We start from the raw sequence: 20,661 nt of genomic DNA on the forward strand, positions 1-20,661 counted from the left end.
CAAAAATTGATAAACAATTATAATAAATTTTACAAACGTTCTCGTTAAGTTGTTCCTGTCTATCCGTTTTAGTAGATTTTGTGCAATTTTTCAACTTACTAATGCTCTAGAATTTAATGATCGACATTCAATAATTATTTTGGATAAAATTTTTCTAATTTTAAGTCCCTCCTTTTATATATGATCGGATAAAAAACACTTGTTTACAAACGATATAAATAGGTTTATTCATTTGTTGTATGATTCTTATTTTATAAATTCACAAGTACGTATTTAACTTCTTCCAAACATATATTATACACATTTCTAATGTACAATCAACCCTTAGAAACTCGTTCTGTTATCTATTTTTTATTACTTCAAAATTTGAATTATTTACACATGATCTTCTCATCAAGAATTATTTATTTTTCTTATTTTGTATCATTTGTGTGTTCTCGAGGTATTGTACAATTCGGAACTTTTGTTTATAATAGTTTATAATTTTTATAGATATCTGACTTCGTTCTTTTAAAACTTTGTATTTTAACTAATTATTTATTTCTCGATTTTTTAAATTGCTTTTACTTTTCAGGTCGCTGAAACTATGCATTATGGCTTTTTCCTAGTTCAACCAATTGTAAATGGTTGTGATCGTTTCACTGAATTAACTGCATTCCGTCATAATTCGGTTGTTAATTTTTATTTTGAAACCGTGTCTGTACGATTATGATCATATGAAAAACAAAGTATATAGATAAATAAGCGTAGCAGGCTCACACAAAAAAACAAACATTTTCAGCAATAACATGAATAAGATCACCGACACAATATCAAAAATGATCAAATCAAATAGCAATTATATATTTGAGAATGTCCGTATCAGAGAATATCCTTCCAAAGTGTTGAAACACATTTCATGAGGTTGTAAGAATGTATTTCCTCTTTTGATTATCTAATTTTAACTCATCAGTGGGTGTCTTAGTAATTTGCTTGTATGTTACTCTTGCTGTTGAAGGGAAACATTGAACAATCTAGGTAAATGTTAAATGTATCCATTATTTGTCTGGACCTGCTATGGTTAAAATTTCAATACATATTTAGGCACTTATCCAAAACAAAGAAACACATACAATAATTCCACGACATAATAATTCCAAGAAATCATTTTAGGCATATCCAATTTATTAAGAATACGTTTTACATGTTGTGCGTGCGTCAACTGGCCAGTTTGATTTGATTTAGAAAATACAAATTCAACTGTCTCATTGTTAATCATTTTGCTACGGTGAAACATTAATCTAATGTAACATCGCTAGAACCAAGCTTTTATGTCTGGCAATTTTGAAGTCAGCAAATAAAAAATCCATAAAGAGCCCAATCCCTTTTTTGAAGTTTTATTCTAAATATAACTGCTAGAATACATTTTATAGCATTTTTACGATAATAATGATCTAACTGCACACTTTAAGTCAAAAACCGAGAAAATAGACACCGCACATATGATTGTATTGTACATTTCAGCAAACATTTTATGTATTTACTTTTTACGAAATTTTCGTCGATTTTTATTGTGCTTTTATTTTTGAATTTGATCTGCAATGAGAAGTAAAAAGGTTGATAGGTTGTATTTAATTGTTTATTGATTTTATAATAAAGTTTTTCACCGATTAATTGTATGTATGGAAATGTTATTTCATTTAAATGTCTGTCTTCGGGGATTTACCTTTTTTCCACACGTTCACTTTGAAGCTTTGTCAATTTCATTAAGCATTAAAGTTATTAAATTTATACTCAACATTTTAATTGCATTTGCGTTTTCAAACCTCCCATAATTAGAAGTCCAAAGTAATTATCATTAATTTTAATTCTTAGATCTATTGTTTCATATTTCAAATTAAAAGATTCATTTTATAGATAAAATTGTAATTTTAAGATCTATTAAACGCTACTAACCTCAAAGTATCAATTATCATTATGAAATAAAATTTTGAATTTTCGATTCAAAACAATGTTAACTGAGGAAAAATATCCTTTGGGACCAACAGTTGAAATAAATTTATTTTTTCTTTTGAACAACGGTATACTACTATTACCCTTATTCAATAGGACCTGCTTTCGCTTCCGGAGCACTTGATATCACCCCAGTTTTTGGTTGGTTTGTGTTGCTCAGTCTTTAGTTTTCTATGTTGACTTTTGTGTACTGTAGTTTGTCTGTTTGTCATTTTTCGTTTTAGCCACGGCGTTGTCAGTTTATTTTCGACTTATGAGTTTGAATGTCCCATTGGTATCTTTCGTCTCTATTTAATATGCTTAAACGAGCATAAAATATTACAGTTCAACGATGACTTCTTCTCTTTTTTAAATTAACAACGCCTACTCTAGTTGTGAAGGAAACAACTGTATAATACTCCCCCCTCCCCCCCCCCCCCCCCCCAAAAAAAAAAAAACCCAAAAAAAACATAAACATCAGAAGCATTAATAATATATGAAGAAATCCAAGAAAAAAACGAACCCAACCAAAATCGGAAGTAATGTCAGGTGCTCCTGAGGTTAAGCAGAAGAACAAACCAAATACTTCATTTATTGACGCCATTGCTGCAAAAAGTTGCATGTTTTTCATTATCTGATAGTGACATATTAATTATAAAAAATTACATTGCAATTATTTTGGAATATTGTCCTGTTTTACTAGGACTATTGTCTCCTTTCTTTTGTAGTAATCACATTTAAACGAGGGTCAAAATGTTACGCAATATGTCATCATTGAAAAAACACATACCTGTATTAGGTATATGTATATTAAAAGCACGATGCTACATTCGTCAGGAATAAGCTCCAAAAGTATATGTATTGAAATGAAAAAGAAACGATATGGTGTAATAATTCTTCATACAACGTAAACAAATATCTAAATCTGATATTGTAACATTTCATTTGTAGTTTTTGTGGCAGATTAATACAGTCTGATTTAAATCACACCTCTCACTTGTTATCATTTATTAAAATGTGGCGCCCGATCGCAAGTGAAAGTAATGATTTCAATCAGACTAAGATTAATATAGAATTGTGTATAAGTCTGAGGACGAATGCCTGACCCATAAAGTTTCAGAACGATTGTCGAGTTATTATTGAAAGGTTGAAAATTATATTTCACAGTTTAACTTAAATGGTTTAATGTCATACATCTGTATTTGACTTTGACCTGTTCATTGCTGTTGTCTTGCTGAAACATCTCAATGAAGTGTGACAATGATTTTACACTTCACTGCAGTAACTTTTTTAAGTTTCATTTTTGACTCACCGAAGTAGAAGCCTTAAACCCTAAGTTTAAATACCTGCTTGAAATATATCCATTTTTCATTCTTACGACATCAATATCCTTTAACTATAGGAATTTCTCTTTTGTTATCGGTGTGTTTTGTTTGGGTGTATTACAAATGAATTACGACGCTCGCACTACTGAGATCTTGTGCTCATGTCAATTCTACGTTGAAATGAAAAGTAAATACAACAAATAATCATAACTCGAGTATGACATAATGTACACATGTGGATTGCTTATGCTTAGTATTTATCAATAGTATTTACTAATCAATATTGTAAATTAACAATCCTGCGCAGCATGGCTCATCAACATTGACCGCAGACGTTTTATTTCAATAGTTTTACGTGCGGGTATATACATATATATATTCGTTTGTCTAAGTGGTATTATCAATATCTATATCAATTAGTATGTATACTTTTGGGATATTTTCGCAATTAACGGAACAAATAAAAATAACACATTATAAACTCCATGCGTCCGAAGCGCTTTTCTTGGTTTACCTTCATTTGGATCGTCTAAGCCAAATTATTTGAAAGCCAAGTATGTATTACAACCGAAATAATTGAAGAGCTGTATGACTAAATAAGGACAAATCAAATCAACAAACATTTTGAACCATGAATACTTCGTTGTAAGAAAAATAGAGAAGGGAAACAAGACCTTATCGCACACCCATGTGTTTAAGCGGAAAACATTGACATTTATGTTATAATAAGAATAATAAAAAGAAGGAAAGATGCATTTCGATTTAGCTATGAAATTTTCATTATGGCATTTTAAGGCAAATAGTATCAAAGAAATCATTCATAGTTACATAATAATCGACAATATGCATGACATGTGTGGTATTAATCTTAAAAGACATGGACAATGAACAATTTTTGCCCAAATCCGGTACAACAATTATTTAGATAAATCTGCATCCGGAACGATCAAACAAACAAAACAATAGTCCAAGATTTATAAACACTGGAGTATCTGAGGAGGTAGTACACATTAAACACGAATAGAAAAATCCTCCCAATGTCATCTTTGACTAAGAAATGTGGAAGATCTTTTTAAAATATTATTTGAATGTTTACACGGTGAAATCAAGAATGATATGTTACAAATCATGTTAGTGCCGCAGAAGGAGTTTTTAACAGTTATTCGTAACAACAACACACAATGCCAACTAAAGCTGATTCCTAAAATAAAATGGACATGATTTCAAAGATATCAAATGATTTTGATATCAATACAATCAAACTTTTAAACCAAATATCTGTGTACTTTTAAATATAGTTAAAATGTTTAAATTTTGTTTAGCATAAGCCCAGACTTCCAAAACTACTAATTATACATAGATATCTCTGAAGTTCGTGAAGTCATTACAGACACGGACATGGAAAACGAGCTAAGAAATATGAAAACCGTACAAAAGTGCCTTAAATGGAAATAAAAATGGATAAAAGACCCAAAATGCATAGCATTCAAACTTCGTTTTTGTATCTTTGGCTAAGGGTTATACCAAAATAACGGTTAACGTCAAAATTTATAATGGATATCTTTTCGTGATTCAAGTGTGTTTTGTTAGGGAGTAATGCTTGTCAGTACGATTTTGTGTTAATGTGTTATATGTTTTCCGTGACGTGTGTTTTACATTTTCCTCTTGGTATTTATTCCTTTTTGGAAAATTATAAAAACTGAGATGTATTTATCTGGTTTATTTGGTTCCATAGTGTAAGCGCATTGTTTGCGTCTGACGTTATAAATGTTCGATTTATTTGCAACTCGAAACTCTCTAGCTTTCAACGTACTGATGCAGGTTTTTATCGAAATCCGTGCCTATAGCATAGACATCGGTAAATAAAGTCCTGTAGACATGGAAAATGTTTTTTAGTCATTTAGATTATAAAAAAGTCAATAAATCAAATTAAAAAATTATAAATTTGTACACAATCAGGTTAATGTTGTTGATATAACTACATGCACCCCTGTTTAAAGCGATGTTACAAATCAGTATAGTATGTTTTCAGTGGTTTGTTGTTTATGGTTCGTGTATTTAAAAATGTATATTTAATTCCAAAATGTGATTTTCAGAATAACATTTTGAGTGTGCCGAGTAAATTAAGAAACTGTTCGATATTTTATCCTACAATATACCTGAACGCATTCAATTGTTTCCTTTGATATTATTTTGTCTCAGTTATAAAGTCACCAAAACTGACTCCACCTTATACAGTGAAGAGGAATTAAACGAGACAATCTGCTGTCAATTATTTTGGTCAGCGGTTTTCCAATGTTTCGACATGTATATGGAATACTGTTTAGGGTTTTGAATCATCATTGACTACGAACAAAAGGTGAGATTCATCTTTGTAAATTCTTTCGTGAGGAGTCTCGTCTTGGACAAAGTGTCAAAACATCAAGTTTTAGTATCTAATTGAAATCATAATGTACTATTTTATGCTATGGTCATGGATAGAACTATACAGCATAGCAATGACAAAATCAGAAATATGATTTTCCGACTAAAGAGTGATAACTCTAACAATCATCATTATCTATTTTATAAAGCAATCTGTTTTTGTAGCATTATGATAAACACTTTGAAGTTAGCAAAGCAGAAGGAATGCATCACGTCAATTTAGGAATTAATTGAAAACGTAACTGTAAACTCGGGTAAGAGACAGATAACCAAACAACACATATCAATAAGTATCCCATCGTATTTAGATCGATCTTCAAAATGCTTTGGCATTCTATTCTTGAGGGTACATGTACTATTAAGACGGTATACAACTAATATGTTCTATTTTCAATACGCTTCTGAATTCAGTTTACACGCTATCTACGGTATATCTTTGACGGAGAGAAAAGGATAATTTCTATAAAAATCGACCACGATTAGCATTCGGGACTACATGCATTTGGTGTAATCATTCATTCCTTAGATACTGCGATTTTCTGTTTTTATGAATTGTTTACATTTTGTTTCTCCACTGATCAAGATTCAAGTAGAAAAAGAGGGGATGAGATTAAACAAACAAGTCTAAATCCGCCAAATGATAATGTCTCTGTCCGAAGTCAAAAACATTAAACTGTTAATCTTTAGCTAATCATACTGTTCTTTTAGGAAGTGGTGTTAAGTTGATTCACAATTTTGTTAGACACGGGATGATATAAATTTACAAAAGAGAAGGTACAAATGTATGATAAGGCAAATGTTTTGGCCGTTTTAATTTAAATATCAAAAAGTACCAAATGACCACCTTCAGATGTTCCTAACAGATTAGGCTGTCGGACATCAGTATTCATAGTTTTCAATTATGTTTTATATGTTAACGTTAGGACTTCGAGATTTTATATTTAGTGCAAAGCAATAATTATATCAGAGAAAATTATGAAATGGGCTGTTAACACAAAAATGCCTGTTCTTCAGCAACTGCACATGTCAAAATTTTTCGTCAGTCGTTGTATTATCTATCTATATATATTCATGCAAGTGTTTCTTAACTTGTTTTTCTTTTTTATGTATCATTTTAAAGTTTTAAACATCTTATCTTGATTAGGCAATTTACAACTCGACTTGTGGTACGGAAATTTTTCAATTATAAAGACTGATTGTATGTTGACCTATTGACGTTGTTGTTAGAGTTTTGTTGTTTTAGGTTCGTGTTTTAATGGATGTATACCCCCAGAAAATCCAGTTTGGCATGCAAATCATGATAATTTTAAAAGAAGTCTTTATTTACAAACTATGTGTTTATTCGCATAGAGTACTACATTTCTATATTATTCATACTGTTCGTTAAGGAAAGAACATCACTCTCATGAGCGCAGTTTAAAATATGACATGATGAAAAATTAGATGTACTGCATCCATTCCATTCTGCTGTGCTGGTCTTCCTGTATTCTCTGATATGTTTCTTGTTTCATTTCGTCAGGATGAAAATTATTGCCAAATTTGCTGGCATAAAATTTCTTGGTGATACTGACATTTTCTTGCAGAGGCTTTGAGCTATCGCTCTGATCTTGAATGTTAGAAATTGCTCTAATTCGATTTCTTTTCCTTCGACCAAGGTAAGTTTGGAAGTGAATACAGCAGTTAAGTATGTCTATGGCAATAAGGAAACCCATTGGAAGAATGACAAAAACAATGCAGCCCCATCCTATAGATTGTGCAGATTTTCTTTTGTTTACCGAGGAGTGTTTCTTTCGTTCCTCTTTTGATACAGTTTTCTTGTCAACCGTGATCTCGGATTTTACATTCTTGTTGAAATCTTCGAGGACAATTTTCTTTACTTCTGAATTCGTTATATTTTTTCCATCAAGGACGTGCCATTTTGTATTAATTAACCTCTTTGGGCATTTACATAGCAGTTTCCTTGGTCTCATTCCTGAAATAACAACAGGAATCTTCTTTTTATCTTTCCGCAATATGTCATTGTTTTAATAATTAGTTAAATAAAATAAACAACCAAATGATATAAGCTATGTTATCAGCTAAATAAATGAATAAACAGTAATTATAGAAACAAGAAGATGTGGTATGTATGCCAATGAGACAACTCTTCACCAGATACCAAATGACATAGAAGCTGATAAAAAAATCAGTTGAAAGGTAAGGTTATATGACGAAATTGTGTTGATAGATTATCTTATGACGAAATAAGTAAATATGTTGATTGAAGCATAGGAAGGTTTCAAATGTTAAAAATAAAGTAAGGTATACTATTAGAACAAACAATTATATACAATGTCGAAGGACTACAATGAAATTACTCGAAAAAGAAGAAAATCAACAACAAATAACTCGGAAGTAATCAAAACTTACAAATGTAATAAAATACTGGCTTATCTAAAGTGCTTCAGAAAGGAGAATCTGTCTGTACTCAATGCCTGTAAGTGCGTTTGAAATGTATAGTCTGAATAACGATGTGTGAACTGTATTGCTACATGCGCGTAGAGTTGAATGACTTAAAGCAAGGGATGAACTCAAATACATTATACGTCGAGAAAATGACGTTTAAATACCTTTGCATATTCCCGGCTTTTAGCATGGTCTCTCTTCTATTTCTGGGCCAGAGCATTTTGCACCATTACATTTTCTCCATCTCCTCTGTATACCTTCGGTTTTATCCTCACGAACGCAGTTCACCTCACAAAATTTCCAGGAACTCCATTCTCCATTTGCTTCTAAACATAAAAGTTCATTAGATAAAAACGTTTTGATTATAGGACAATATGAATATCAACCTATATCGGTAAATTTGAACAAAAATCAATCAAACAATTTTATCAGTAAGGATAAATTACAAAAGGCATTTTGGGGTAAAAAATGTATTGTATTGGTCCAAACTACTACTTTACTTGAGATTTCTACACCTCAAAATAAAACGAAGTGAACTGAAACATTTTATTTGAATGAATGTCTTAAATGAATTCCTTGTGGCATTCAAAACAAATTGTTAGCTTCCCTTCCAAAAAGGGTCAACATGAAATTGGTATTTTTTTTGGCACTCATCGTCAGTAGAATGTTATATTTTCATCTTCTTTCCTGAAAACTTTTGACAGGATTTCAAAGTAATGGTCGTTACCAATATATCCATCTATGAAAATATTCAGGTAAATATTTGTATTTCACTTCAATCACTTTTTCAATAAATATGGACATAAACTGATCTGGAAAAGCTTTGAATACAAACACAAATATTTGTTATTTATAATTTTCAACCTGAGTTTTCAATTAACTGCCTACCAGTTTATTTTTCTTATTTATCAAGTTTCAAATATTCTGATTTTGTTCTGAAGAAGAAACGCAGACTTAAGCTTTACAATGTGTTGATTTTAATCAAAATAATCTAAATAAAAACCTCTTTATTTTTGGCAGGGAACACAAGTATAACAAAAATACCGTACTCTAGGGCAAATTCAAAAAGGGGCAGTCCATAAAAAATTATAAAATCAAACGCTATCAATCAAAGTGAACAACAACTGCCATATTCCTGACTTTGTACAGGCATTTTCCAAAGAAATGGTGGGTTAAAACCAGATCATGCATCATTATTATCATCATATGCTTTTCCCCTGTGCTAAGTTGAGTATAGGCCAAATACTTGTCCAGGAATATGTCCGTAAAAATGCAAACGGTGAATTTTCATTTTTATTATCTTTATTGGTTAAAATAGTAGTTGTTGTACACAGGAAAAATTGCAACATATGTTTTTCATATGTTTTCAAAACATATGAAAAACATATGATTTTCATATGTTTTTCATATGTTTGTCCCAAACATATGAAAAACATATGTTTACAAACATATGTTTACATATGTTTTGAAACATATGGAAACATATGGAAGCAAACATATGTTTTCATATGTTTTAAAAAATATGTTTACATATGTTTGTAAACATATGAAAAACATATGATTTTCATATGTTTTCATATGTTTTAAAGGACATGTAAAAAAAAATGTTTTGAGAAAATGTCAAAATTTGTCATTTAATTATCACATACATTTTTTTCATTCATTATCTATATAGTGTATTTCTCAAACAGGAAAGTGCACTTTCTACTCTTCCCACTAAATCCCACATCATCATGATGATATAAGCATGTCAGCCCTCAGGCTATGTGACCCCCACAGCAGAGCTATCTAATTCTGAATGGAACATAATGTAAAATAAATGAATGAGTTATAAATATTAAATAATAATATGAATAAATATTCTTTATTTAGTTTGTTCTTTATTCTCAATTCTTTTTTTTTATCAATAATCCCATTATTCTCTATGATTCTTTATTCCATATTTCTGCTTTTTTTAGTATCTGTTCTTTATTTTTTTTTCTTTATTTTGCACTTTTTGTCATTATTTTCTATATTCTTAAACCCCAATCTTGATTCCAGACCATCATATATATATATATACGTAAATGTACGAAAGCTTGCATGGTGCGTCGAATACGGAAACCCGGAAATCTTTTCACCGTTACCATTTATTATTTTATGACGCAAAATCCATGGACGCTCACGCGATCGCTGTTGTCATTTAAAAAGTTTGAATGGACAGAGACAAGATGATACAAAGAACTTTGGTTTTTCAAAATGGTGAATCAAAATTTATCATAAGCAGATAAATTGAAATGGGTGACTTGTCGATTAACTGGAAGAAACCGGGGAACGAAACATAGAAAATTTATAGAAAGTCAACGCAACGAAACAGCGAAAGTGATTTTGTTTTGATGGTTGTTTTATGTACCCTAAAAGCACAACGAAAGGTAAATATTATTATGCACATTTTGTTTAATTATTGGATAAAAGCAGGAAGATGTGTGTGCTTTATTTTTCACGAAAAACTATTTGACTAGATATATGTAAACCTGATATTTGTATTTGTTTATCAGTTGTTTTAAAAACATGGGGCATGACACTGTGCAGACGACTTTATAATCTCTTTAGCAATTAGTAGCTATTTTACAATTAATAGATAAGGGTGCCCCTGGGGATCAGTTACTCCCCCCTTTTCATTTAACTTAGATTTAAAAAATGTATATACCTTTTCATACATTGCGTAGGTAATAATGTACATGTAACCAGAGACATATAATACAAGAGATTCGCAACTCGGCGAAATCCCGTAATAACACGCGGCCACTAGTTTAACATCGCGAGATCTCCTTAGGTAATAAAGTCATTAATAAAAGTATTAAAAGTACTCGAAGTAAGGACGAATGTTTAAGCATAACATAAATTGTTTCAGTGTTAAATTTATCATAATTAATTAAATATAATTTGAGTACATATATAATTATTTATTTTAATGTAATTTTGATTTTAGATTTGTATTATTGAAAAAGAGACATAATTTGATATTGTATAAAAAAAAACTGATATTAAATAATTAACACTTGATAAATTGTGTCAGAGTTCATTTTATTTGATAGTTACATAATGGGTTTCTGTTGAATATACACCTGTCTGGGAGACATAATTTCACAGTGTGACATGTATATTAGGTTTGAATTATTCGATGACCAGGTAAATCACGAACATGTTATAAATAATGAGTTTTAATTGACACCTTGTAAACAAGAAGTTGTCACACCACAGGTGTCCACACTCTTTCCAAAAATACAAGTCACAAAATGTATAATTAATTAATATGGAAAAAAACTTAATTTATTTGTTAATTAATTGTTAATCATGATAGGCTTTGTTTTTTATTCTTGATATTTAATAAATTATTAAAATTTTATTTTTTTTATATTCCTCATTTATTGGGCTTTCATTGAGTTTTTTTTCTGTAGGATTGTCGGTAAATGGTTGTTTGACAGTTTTATCATATAGGCTTGCATTGAGTTGTATTTTTATATTCCTCATTTATTGGGCTTTCATTGAGTTTTTTTTCTGTAGGATTGTCGGTAAATGGTTGTTTGACAGTTTTATCATATAGGCTTGCATTGAGTTGTTTTTTTAAATGATTGTCGGTAAATTTATGGTTTCTTCATGTTCGAAGTGTGTATTGAGAATTAATATTTAAGAAAATTACAATTAATTTCTCATTTGAATAAAGCTTCATTCATGTGCACGCAATATGGAAAATTCCGATTTTATTTCGTGGGATGACAATCTTAATTTCGTGGGATGACAATCTTAATTTCGTGGGATGACAATCTTAATAGTTACGACTTAGATATACTCCTAGTTGAATAAACTGATAACGAACTCTTTGTTGATAGTGAAAAGGGCGAAAACATAAGCGAGAGACCCACCAACAAAAACAATTGACAATACTGCATACATAGATGGATATGTGTGTCCTCGAAGCAACAAAAAATCTATAAAAAAAACACAGGTCATACATCAAAGCAACACGGAAGACACTATTTAAAAAGTATTTTATAACCTTGTTATCACGAGACAATCATTTGTAGTGGTTTTTGTCTTTTAATCATTTATAGCGGTTTTTGTCTTTTTATTCTGGGGTAAAGAGATGGCAATTTAAAAGTAAGATTGTTTATGTGTATACATATACAAATCCTTGGTGTAAATAAAATCTTTTATTATCAAATATATATATATATTGACTCTTTCAAAATTCAAGAGTCTATCCTAAATTGAGGTAAATTATATGGCCTTCCAAATACCGTTTCGATTCCTAACATTACTGAAGAGACATTAATTGTCGAAATCCGGATATGGTGTACAAATTCTTGCACTTCATGTTTGCGGTATACCATCTTTTCCGCAAGTTTATTGTTTTCTGTTTAGTAATAATTTAATAATAAGATCTGTTTTGTTACATCTTGTGATCCGTTTATTTGGCAATCGCCAATGGCAGTCAGCAGGGTTTAAGAACATCAGTTGTTCGACCTGCTAGTCAAATGCCTTTTGTTAAAATATACTTTTTCACTCATTTGGTCTTTTGGAAAATGTTGAATGTGCTGTATTTAGATCCCTCTACCAGGAAATTTGTTTTGCATGCACACGTATAAAAATTGCAGTTTTTATCCAACGCAATCATAGGTTTGAACGTTGTTTTCAATTTAGACTTGTTTATATTTTTTCGTTTGGGCTTGTATTATATTTGCCTTCGGGTTTATATGATCCGTTCATCCTATTTTGACTCTTTCAAAATTCAAGAGTCTATCCTAAATTGAGGTAAATTATATGGCCTTCCAAATACCGTTTCGATTCCTAACATCACTAAAGAGACATTAATTGTCGAAATCCGGATATGGTGTACAAATTTTTGCACCTCATGTTTGCGGTATACCATCTTTTCCGCAAGTTTATTGTTTTCTGTTTAGTAACAATTTAATAATAAGATCTGTTTTGTTACATCTTGTGATCCGTTTATTTGGCAATCGCCAATGGCAGGCAGCAGGGTTTAAGAACATCAGTTGTTCGACCTGCTAGTCAAATGCGTTTTGTTAAAATATACTTTTTCACTCATTTGGTCTTTTGGAAAATGTTGTTTGTGCTGTATTTAGACCCCTCTACCAAGAAATTTGTTTTGCATGCACACGTATAAAAATTGCGGTTTTTATCCAACGCAATCATAGGTTTGAACGTTGTTTTCAATTTAGACTTGTATATATATATATATATATATATATATATCTTTTGCAGTCACCATTGCCGTGAAATGTCCTCAATACGATTTTAATTTAAAAATGAATTAGGTTCATGTTTCGAACGAGAAGCGTAGTCTGAAACGACAACAGATGCATATGAAGCTCATTCATAATATTACGACCAGCAGAAGGTTTCCTTTACTAGGAAAATTTTACTCCTTTTGTAAATTTACTGCATTCGTTCATCTTTGGCACCCTAAAAAGAAGAAAAAAACAATGACTTCAGAATAGGAGAAAATAAACAACTTTGCTATAAACAGAATGAAAAATGAATAAAATGTCTAACAAAATGCAGGCTATAAATTTCAAAGTGCACAAAAAAGAAGGACTGATTTAAGGAAACTTTTGTCCATGAACAATTTCAATATTTAGCCAGTTTAATAAAAAATTGCGGGTATCAATCAGAAAAAATCGCCACATTGTTGGATCAAATTTTACGAAAATAGTCTTATTTTCACGAAACAACATTTGGGAGTACTATTGGCCCATAAAATTATATATTTATTGGCATATTTTCAAGTTTTAAGAAAAAAATTGGGAGATCAAATGGTTTCTACGGCAATAGGTGAAGTAAAATGGGCCGAGTTTTAACTTTGTTTGTATTTGATTAATCTCATCATTAGAACACATTTTATCAATAACAAATTATTAGAATTAGTTTTTTGTAACTTTTAAATATACTTGCATGCTTTAGCTGTGAAAGGTATCGGCATATTAGAAAAATCGTGAGGCGTAGAACCTTTTACACAACAATACGGGTTATTACCCATAAATCCATCGGATTAATCGGCTTTCCGGTGGCCACGTCATTTCATTGGCTGTTATATAGACTCTACTAGAGTTGCGAATCTCTTGTATTATATGTCTCTGATGTAACCTTTTCCAAATTTTAATTATGAGTGATTCCAGGACATGCTGGAGCGGACAAGAATCACATTCTAGCATTACCGTGGAAAATCATCACATTTGATTAAAGCTCTTAAGGCAAATCAATACTTGCAACTAAGAAAATTACAGGGCTTTACATATGACAAGTACAATAAGCCTTAATTATCCTGAGTCTGAGACTACTTTTACTGAGTACTAGTGTGAAAAGGCTTAACTCATCTGACATCAGATCTGTATACGTACAAAGCAGATTTAACCACTTTGATTCATCACTTCATACAACGGTCATATGGATTTAATAAACAATTAACATAAGATGGATTATAACATTCAAATAGTTTAATACTTTTTATATAGTTAATTTTTTTTCAGGGCAAGTCTAGATCTGTTGTTCTTGTTTTAAAAGATCAAAATAAGCCAATTTTGTCATATAAAAATATTTAAGGCAATAAATTTGGCAGATATATTAATATTGTAACTTCATTTTATTATACATTTGTACATGTCATACATTATTTCTTTTAGCATTTTCAATGAAAGTACATTTTGTACTTCAAGAAGTAGAAGAATCTAAGCAACAGAACAGAATTCATTTGAGGCATTGGTTTCTAGATTATATAATGGATTCATAGATTGTCATATTGATTTATGTGCATATAAGGAGCAGCAGGCAATAATTATTTTGTGATGAGAGGTATGTAATGAAAAGGATAACTGTTTAAATATTTTGTTTATTCATGTAATATTTATGTATACCAAAGGTTTATTATATATACCAGTAATGTCTTGGATAAATTATTTATACAGGAATTACTTCACTTTGAAATGTAAATTCTATGGAAGATAACCAGTAAAGCACTGTTATGGTTACATTTTTTGTCAGATATTTTTGTAATTCATACCATACATGTAGGTCTATATCAGCATAGGCTTTTATGAGTTAGAAAATAAGTGCTGATCATATATGTTTACAGGAGTTATGCCTCTTGGAAATAGATATTGTAAGAAAAATTGCATTGCAAGCAATCCCACACATCTTCATTTCTTTTAGATTATTTATAATTTATGAAAAAGGTTAAAAGAACATACATATTTTTTGCTTTTTGATAGCAGATTTTATACATGTATATCCATCAATTGGCGAGGTACATTGAAAAGCTGTTCTTTTATTAAATGCATGAAGTATGGACAAAAATTGATGGATGGTAACACAAATGACAACATATTATGTTCATGAGTTAATATTTCCTTGTCGGAAAATAGTATACGCGAAGTACATTGTACTAACATTGAACTATGGTAACGTTGTAGTGAATGACGTTATTGTATAGATTTCATAGCTACAACGACGATTAAACGAACATTGCAATCATAAGTATTTATTGAGATTCCACAACATGCCTATAAATGGTGTATTTAAACAATTTTGCCTATTTAACAGGAAATCAAGATTTACTAAACATCAAGAGTTGAGGCCTTAATGTTGTTTTTTATACGACTGCAAAAAAAATTTGCAGTCGTATATTGGTTTCACGTCGTCGTTGTTGTCCGCGTCGTCCAAAGACACTTAGTTTCCGGACAATAACTTTAGTTTCAGTGAATGGATCTCTATGAAATTTAAACACAAGGTTTGAAACCACAAAAGGAAGGTTGGAATTGATTTTGGGGGTTATGGTCCCAACAGTTTAGGAATTAAGGGCCTAAAAAGGGGTCAAAAAAAGCATTTTACCAGTTTCCAGACAATATAACTTGTGTGTAAGTGTATGGATCTTTCTGAAATTGTACCACAAGGTTCCATACCAAAAAAGGAAGGTTGGAATTGAATTTGGGGGTTATGACCCTAACTGTTTAGGAATTAGGGGCCAATAACAATACTTTTCTAATACTTTGTATAAATTGCTTATTTCTTGACCAATTTCAATGGGGTTTTATTCTTGAATTCTTGGTTTTTTTTAATATGCTGAATCCAACCATGTATTCAGTTTTTGGATTTTGGGTCCCGTTTTTAAATTGGTCCACATTGAGGTCCATAGGGTCCAAAATTAAACTTTGTTTGATTTCAGCAAAAATTGAATTATTGGGGTTCTTTGATATGCCGAATCTAACCGTGTATTTAGATTTTTAATTTTTGGTTCCGTTTTCAAATTGGTCTACATGAAGGTCCAAAGGGTCCAAAATTAAACTTAGTTTGATTTTAACAAAAATTGAATTCTTGGGGTTCTTTGCATTGATATGCTGAATCTTAACATGTATATAGATTTTTGATTTTGGGTCCAGTTTTCAAGTTGGTCCAAAGTTAAACTTTGTTTGATTTCAACAAAAATTGAATATGAGGGATTCTTTGATATGCTGAATCTAACAGTGTATTAAGTTTTTGGATTTTGTGTCCCGTTTTTAAATTGGTCCTCATTGAGGTCCAAAGGGTCCAAAATTAAACTTTGTTTGATTTCATCAAAAATTGAATTATTGGGGTTCTTTGATATGCCAAATCTAACCGTGTATTTAGATTTTTAATTTTTGGTCCTGTTTTCAAATTGGTCTACATTAAGGTCCAAAGGGTCCAATATAAAACTTAGTTTGATTTTAACAAAATTGAATTCTTGGGGTTCTTTGATATGCTGAATCTAAACATGTATATAGACTTTTGATTATGGGCCCAGTTTTCGAGTTGGTCCAAATCGGGTGCAAAATTTAACTTTGTTTGAGTTTAACAAAAATTGAATATATGGGGTTCCTTGATATGCTGAATCTAACCATGTATTTAGATTTTTGATTTTTGGGCTCCGTTATCAAATTGGTCCACATTGAGTTCAAAAGGGTCCATAATTAAACTTTGTTTGATTTCATCAAAAAATTGAATTCTTGGGGTTCTTTTATATGCTGAATCTAACCATGTATTTAGATTTAGGATATTGGACCATAACAGGTAAATGTCTAATTTAAAATTTTTAACTTCTTAGACCACATTCATTCTGTGTCAGAAACCTATTCCATGTATGCTGTGTCAAATATTTAATCTCAAACCAAATTCAGAGCTGTATCAAGCTTGAATATTGTGTCAATACTTGCCCCATCTGTTGGTCGTATCAAACTGCGCCCTGGGGAGCATTTTATTTTAAACTGTAGACAGCAGAATAGATCATTTTATATTAGAAAAAGTTCATACTATACTGAGACGGGCTTAGGCTATACATATATTATTAATATTAGTTACACTTTTGATCTTTTTGTTGTTTGTTGCATATTGTTTCCATTCACTCAAAAGTAAAAATATAAATTAGTGAGCAACAGTTCATACTACGTCTACAAAAATGATCTTGTTTTTGTCTGGACTTCTGGATTAAATTAAGATTTACAATTTTAGCTTGTTACCATGGTTACCAAATGAAAGGAAAGTACAGTATTAAAATCACTGGTGTACATGTAGGTGCGGATGTTAGGCAAAAAGAACTGGTATCAAAGTAAGTTCATCTGTAGAATTGCAGTTAATTTAAATAATTTCATGTTATCTATTTAAAACTTTTTCAAGTGTAATTGTACATGTTACAGCATGTATACCATGTATACTGTTGTTTATTTATGTCTTTCTGATGTCAAGTATGCATCAATTTGGTGGCCTTCGGTTGTTGTCTGCTCTATGGTCGGGTTGTTGTTTCTTTGACACATTCCCCATTTCCATTCTCAATTTTATCAAGGAATCCTTCTTCTGCTCCACACACACACACGCATGAGATGTCAGAAGTTAAAATAAAGCATTTGCTTATATTACAATGTATTATGAATTGTATATTTAAAAGTTGTTCTCGTCTTGAATATACATAAAACATTTGCCACTGAACATTAAAATAAGCTAGAAAAATCAATCAATTATTGTTTTTGCATTATAGGAAAGAGTTTTCAAACATATAACAATTGAATAATTTCCTTTTAAGATTTTTTATGAACCAGCATATAGATATAACATGTATAAGGAGATGAGGTACATGTATGATTTTCAATGTGACAACTATCAATTAAAAAACCAAAGGACGAAGATGTAAACATTTGCTGGTCACTGTACAGCCATAAACAATGATCATTATCCATACCATAAAGTAACCAATTATGGCTATAACTTGTATAAGGATGAAAACATGTGAACCAATGAAAAAAATAAAACTACACACAGTATGGCAGACAGCACCCAACATAAGAAACAAATGTCAAAATCAGCCAGAAAGGGCTGGACTCATCAACAAGCACTTAAAAAGAAATAACAAAATAATAAAAGATGCAAAAATTATGTTTTTTTTTCCAAACTAAAATATCTATCAATTCACCTTCAACAGATTTAATCAATTAATGTAACAACAAAACATTTGTCATTTCAAACAGTCTAAGAAAGCATGACTTTGTGTAATGCCAAAATATTGAACACACAAGAATATGTAGGACCATAACAGCATATAAGTATTAATAATTGCATAGAATTTTTATTTCTGAAATACAAGTTCTGCTTTTTGTCAAGCTTGCAAATTTATTTCGTGAAAGCGAGACAGTGATCCTAGATTCTGCCAGGGGCGGCGTCGCTGTCCTAAAGTTTAGGTTCAGTCTGTGGTTAAAGTTTTTTTGTAATGTTAATTTCTCTCTTATTAATATTATTTATAGTAATCATGGTAATAGGATATTTCTATTTACTTAGTATGTGGGTACCTTGCAAGGTCCTGTAGCTAGTGTCTGTCTACTCTGTCAGAAAGTTTTTGTGGTCAAGTCAATACCTCAGGTAATATAAGCAATAAGTTATACTTACTATATTTGGTGTATGGAATTATTGTAAGGTGTAAATGTCCAACTGGCAGTTGTAATATGATGGCCAATTGAATTTTTTGAAAAGAGTTATGCCTCTTGGAAATATTAAATTTATGGAAAATGGCCTCGTAAATGCTCTCAATTTATTTTATTAAACTTATAGTATACCATTATAGAAATGCCCTTGAAGGTCAGTTTGAAATATTTAGTATACAAGAAAAAGAACCTTTTTTTCCCCCAAGCACATTTTTTACTTATAAATATTTTGTTTTTTTTTTTAATCATGTTAATATTGCCCCTTGATAGATAAACTAGAGGCTCTCAAGAGCCTGTGTCGCTCACCTCACTCTACTTGGGTTTTTGAAATCATATAAAAAAAGATAAAAATCATAACAGATACTTATAATAATGTTTGAGGCCAAATTTGGTTTACTATTGCTATGTTTGCTTTCATTCCATTCAGTGGTTCTCTAAAAGAAGACATTTGAATGTATTTCCCGTAGGGTCCTTTGTTAAACTAAGCCCCCGCTGGTGGCCATCTTGGATGATGGATCGGCTACAAAGTAACAACACTAGGTCAGCACCTAATAAGGAACATTCATGCTATGTTTGGTTTCATTCCATTCAGTGGTTCTCTAAAAGAAGACATTTGTATGTATTTCCCATAGGGTCCTATGTTAAACTAAGTCCCCTGCTGGCGGCCATCTTGGATGATGGATCGGCAACAAAGTAACAACACTTGGTCAGCACCTCATAAGGAACATTCATGCCATATTTTGTTCCAATCCATTCAGTGGTTCTCTAGAAGAAGTTAAAAATGTAAAAAGTTAACGACGAATCCGGACGACGACAACAGGTGCCAAGTGATGAGAATAGCTCACTTGGCCCTTCGGGCCAGGTGAGCTAAAAATGTGCAACTAGGTGGACATTGAAACTCTGTTCTTTTATTTCTACTTGCAGGAACTGAAAAGTAAAGAAACAGAACCAAAGAACATTAATTTTTAATTAATACAATATTGAGCTCAAAGTCAATCTAGTTGTCTTTCTTAATCATACAGGATATTTCCAAAAAGCAGCTGCATACACATGCACCAGTATTAGCCAGCAGTGTAGACAATTACATATCTGTGTATGGTGATATAGCAATAGAAATATCTCATACATCATTGGAAAATATAGTATAGACAATAGAAATGGAGTACACATGTATGTCAAAGAGACACACATATGAAAATATAATATAGACAATAGAAATGGAGTATGTCAAAGAGACAAACATATGAAAATATAATATAGACAATAGAAATGGGGTATGTCAAAGAGACACACATATGAAAATAGAATATAGACAATAGAAATATGGTACAATGTATGTCAAAGAGACAAAAATATGAAATAGAAGAGACAACAACTTAATAAAAAAAAGTTCTACTTTATATAAAAATTATGGAGCACTTATTGTTTTTTATTTGTTTGAGCTTTTGATTTTGCCATGTATTTTCTGTGGAATTTGGTATTTTGGGTTTTTTACTTTTTATAGCAACAACTCA

At 31.0% G+C, this 20,661-nt stretch overlaps 1 protein-coding gene and 1 long non-coding RNA gene across 2 annotated transcripts in view; one reads left to right on the forward strand and one right to left on the reverse strand.

Moving 5' to 3' along the window:
- Nucleotides 1-7,159: 7,159 nt before the first annotated feature.
- Nucleotides 7,160-20,661, reverse strand: part of LOC127722375 (uncharacterized) — a 175,759-nt gene continuing 162,257 nt past the window's right edge. Inside the window, exon 5 of the mRNA XM_052229253.1 lies at nucleotides 7,160-7,692. Coding sequence (XP_052085213.1) covers nucleotides 7,160-7,692 — 533 coding nt within the window. The remainder of the gene's footprint in view (nucleotides 7,693-20,661) is intronic.
- LOC127721653 (uncharacterized) overlaps nucleotides 10,554-20,661 on the forward strand; it is a 36,442-nt gene continuing 26,334 nt past the window's right edge. Inside the window, exon 1 of the long non-coding RNA XR_007991376.1 lies at nucleotides 10,554-10,576. This is a non-coding gene — a long non-coding RNA (uncharacterized LOC127721653). The remainder of the gene's footprint in view (nucleotides 10,577-20,661) is intronic.

This window comes from Mytilus californianus, unplaced genomic scaffold (genome assembly GCF_021869535.1).
Source record: "Mytilus californianus isolate M0D057914Y unplaced genomic scaffold, xbMytCali1.0.p SCAF_12, whole genome shotgun sequence".
Lineage (NCBI taxonomy): Eukaryota > Metazoa > Mollusca > Bivalvia > Mytilida > Mytilidae > Mytilus > Mytilus californianus.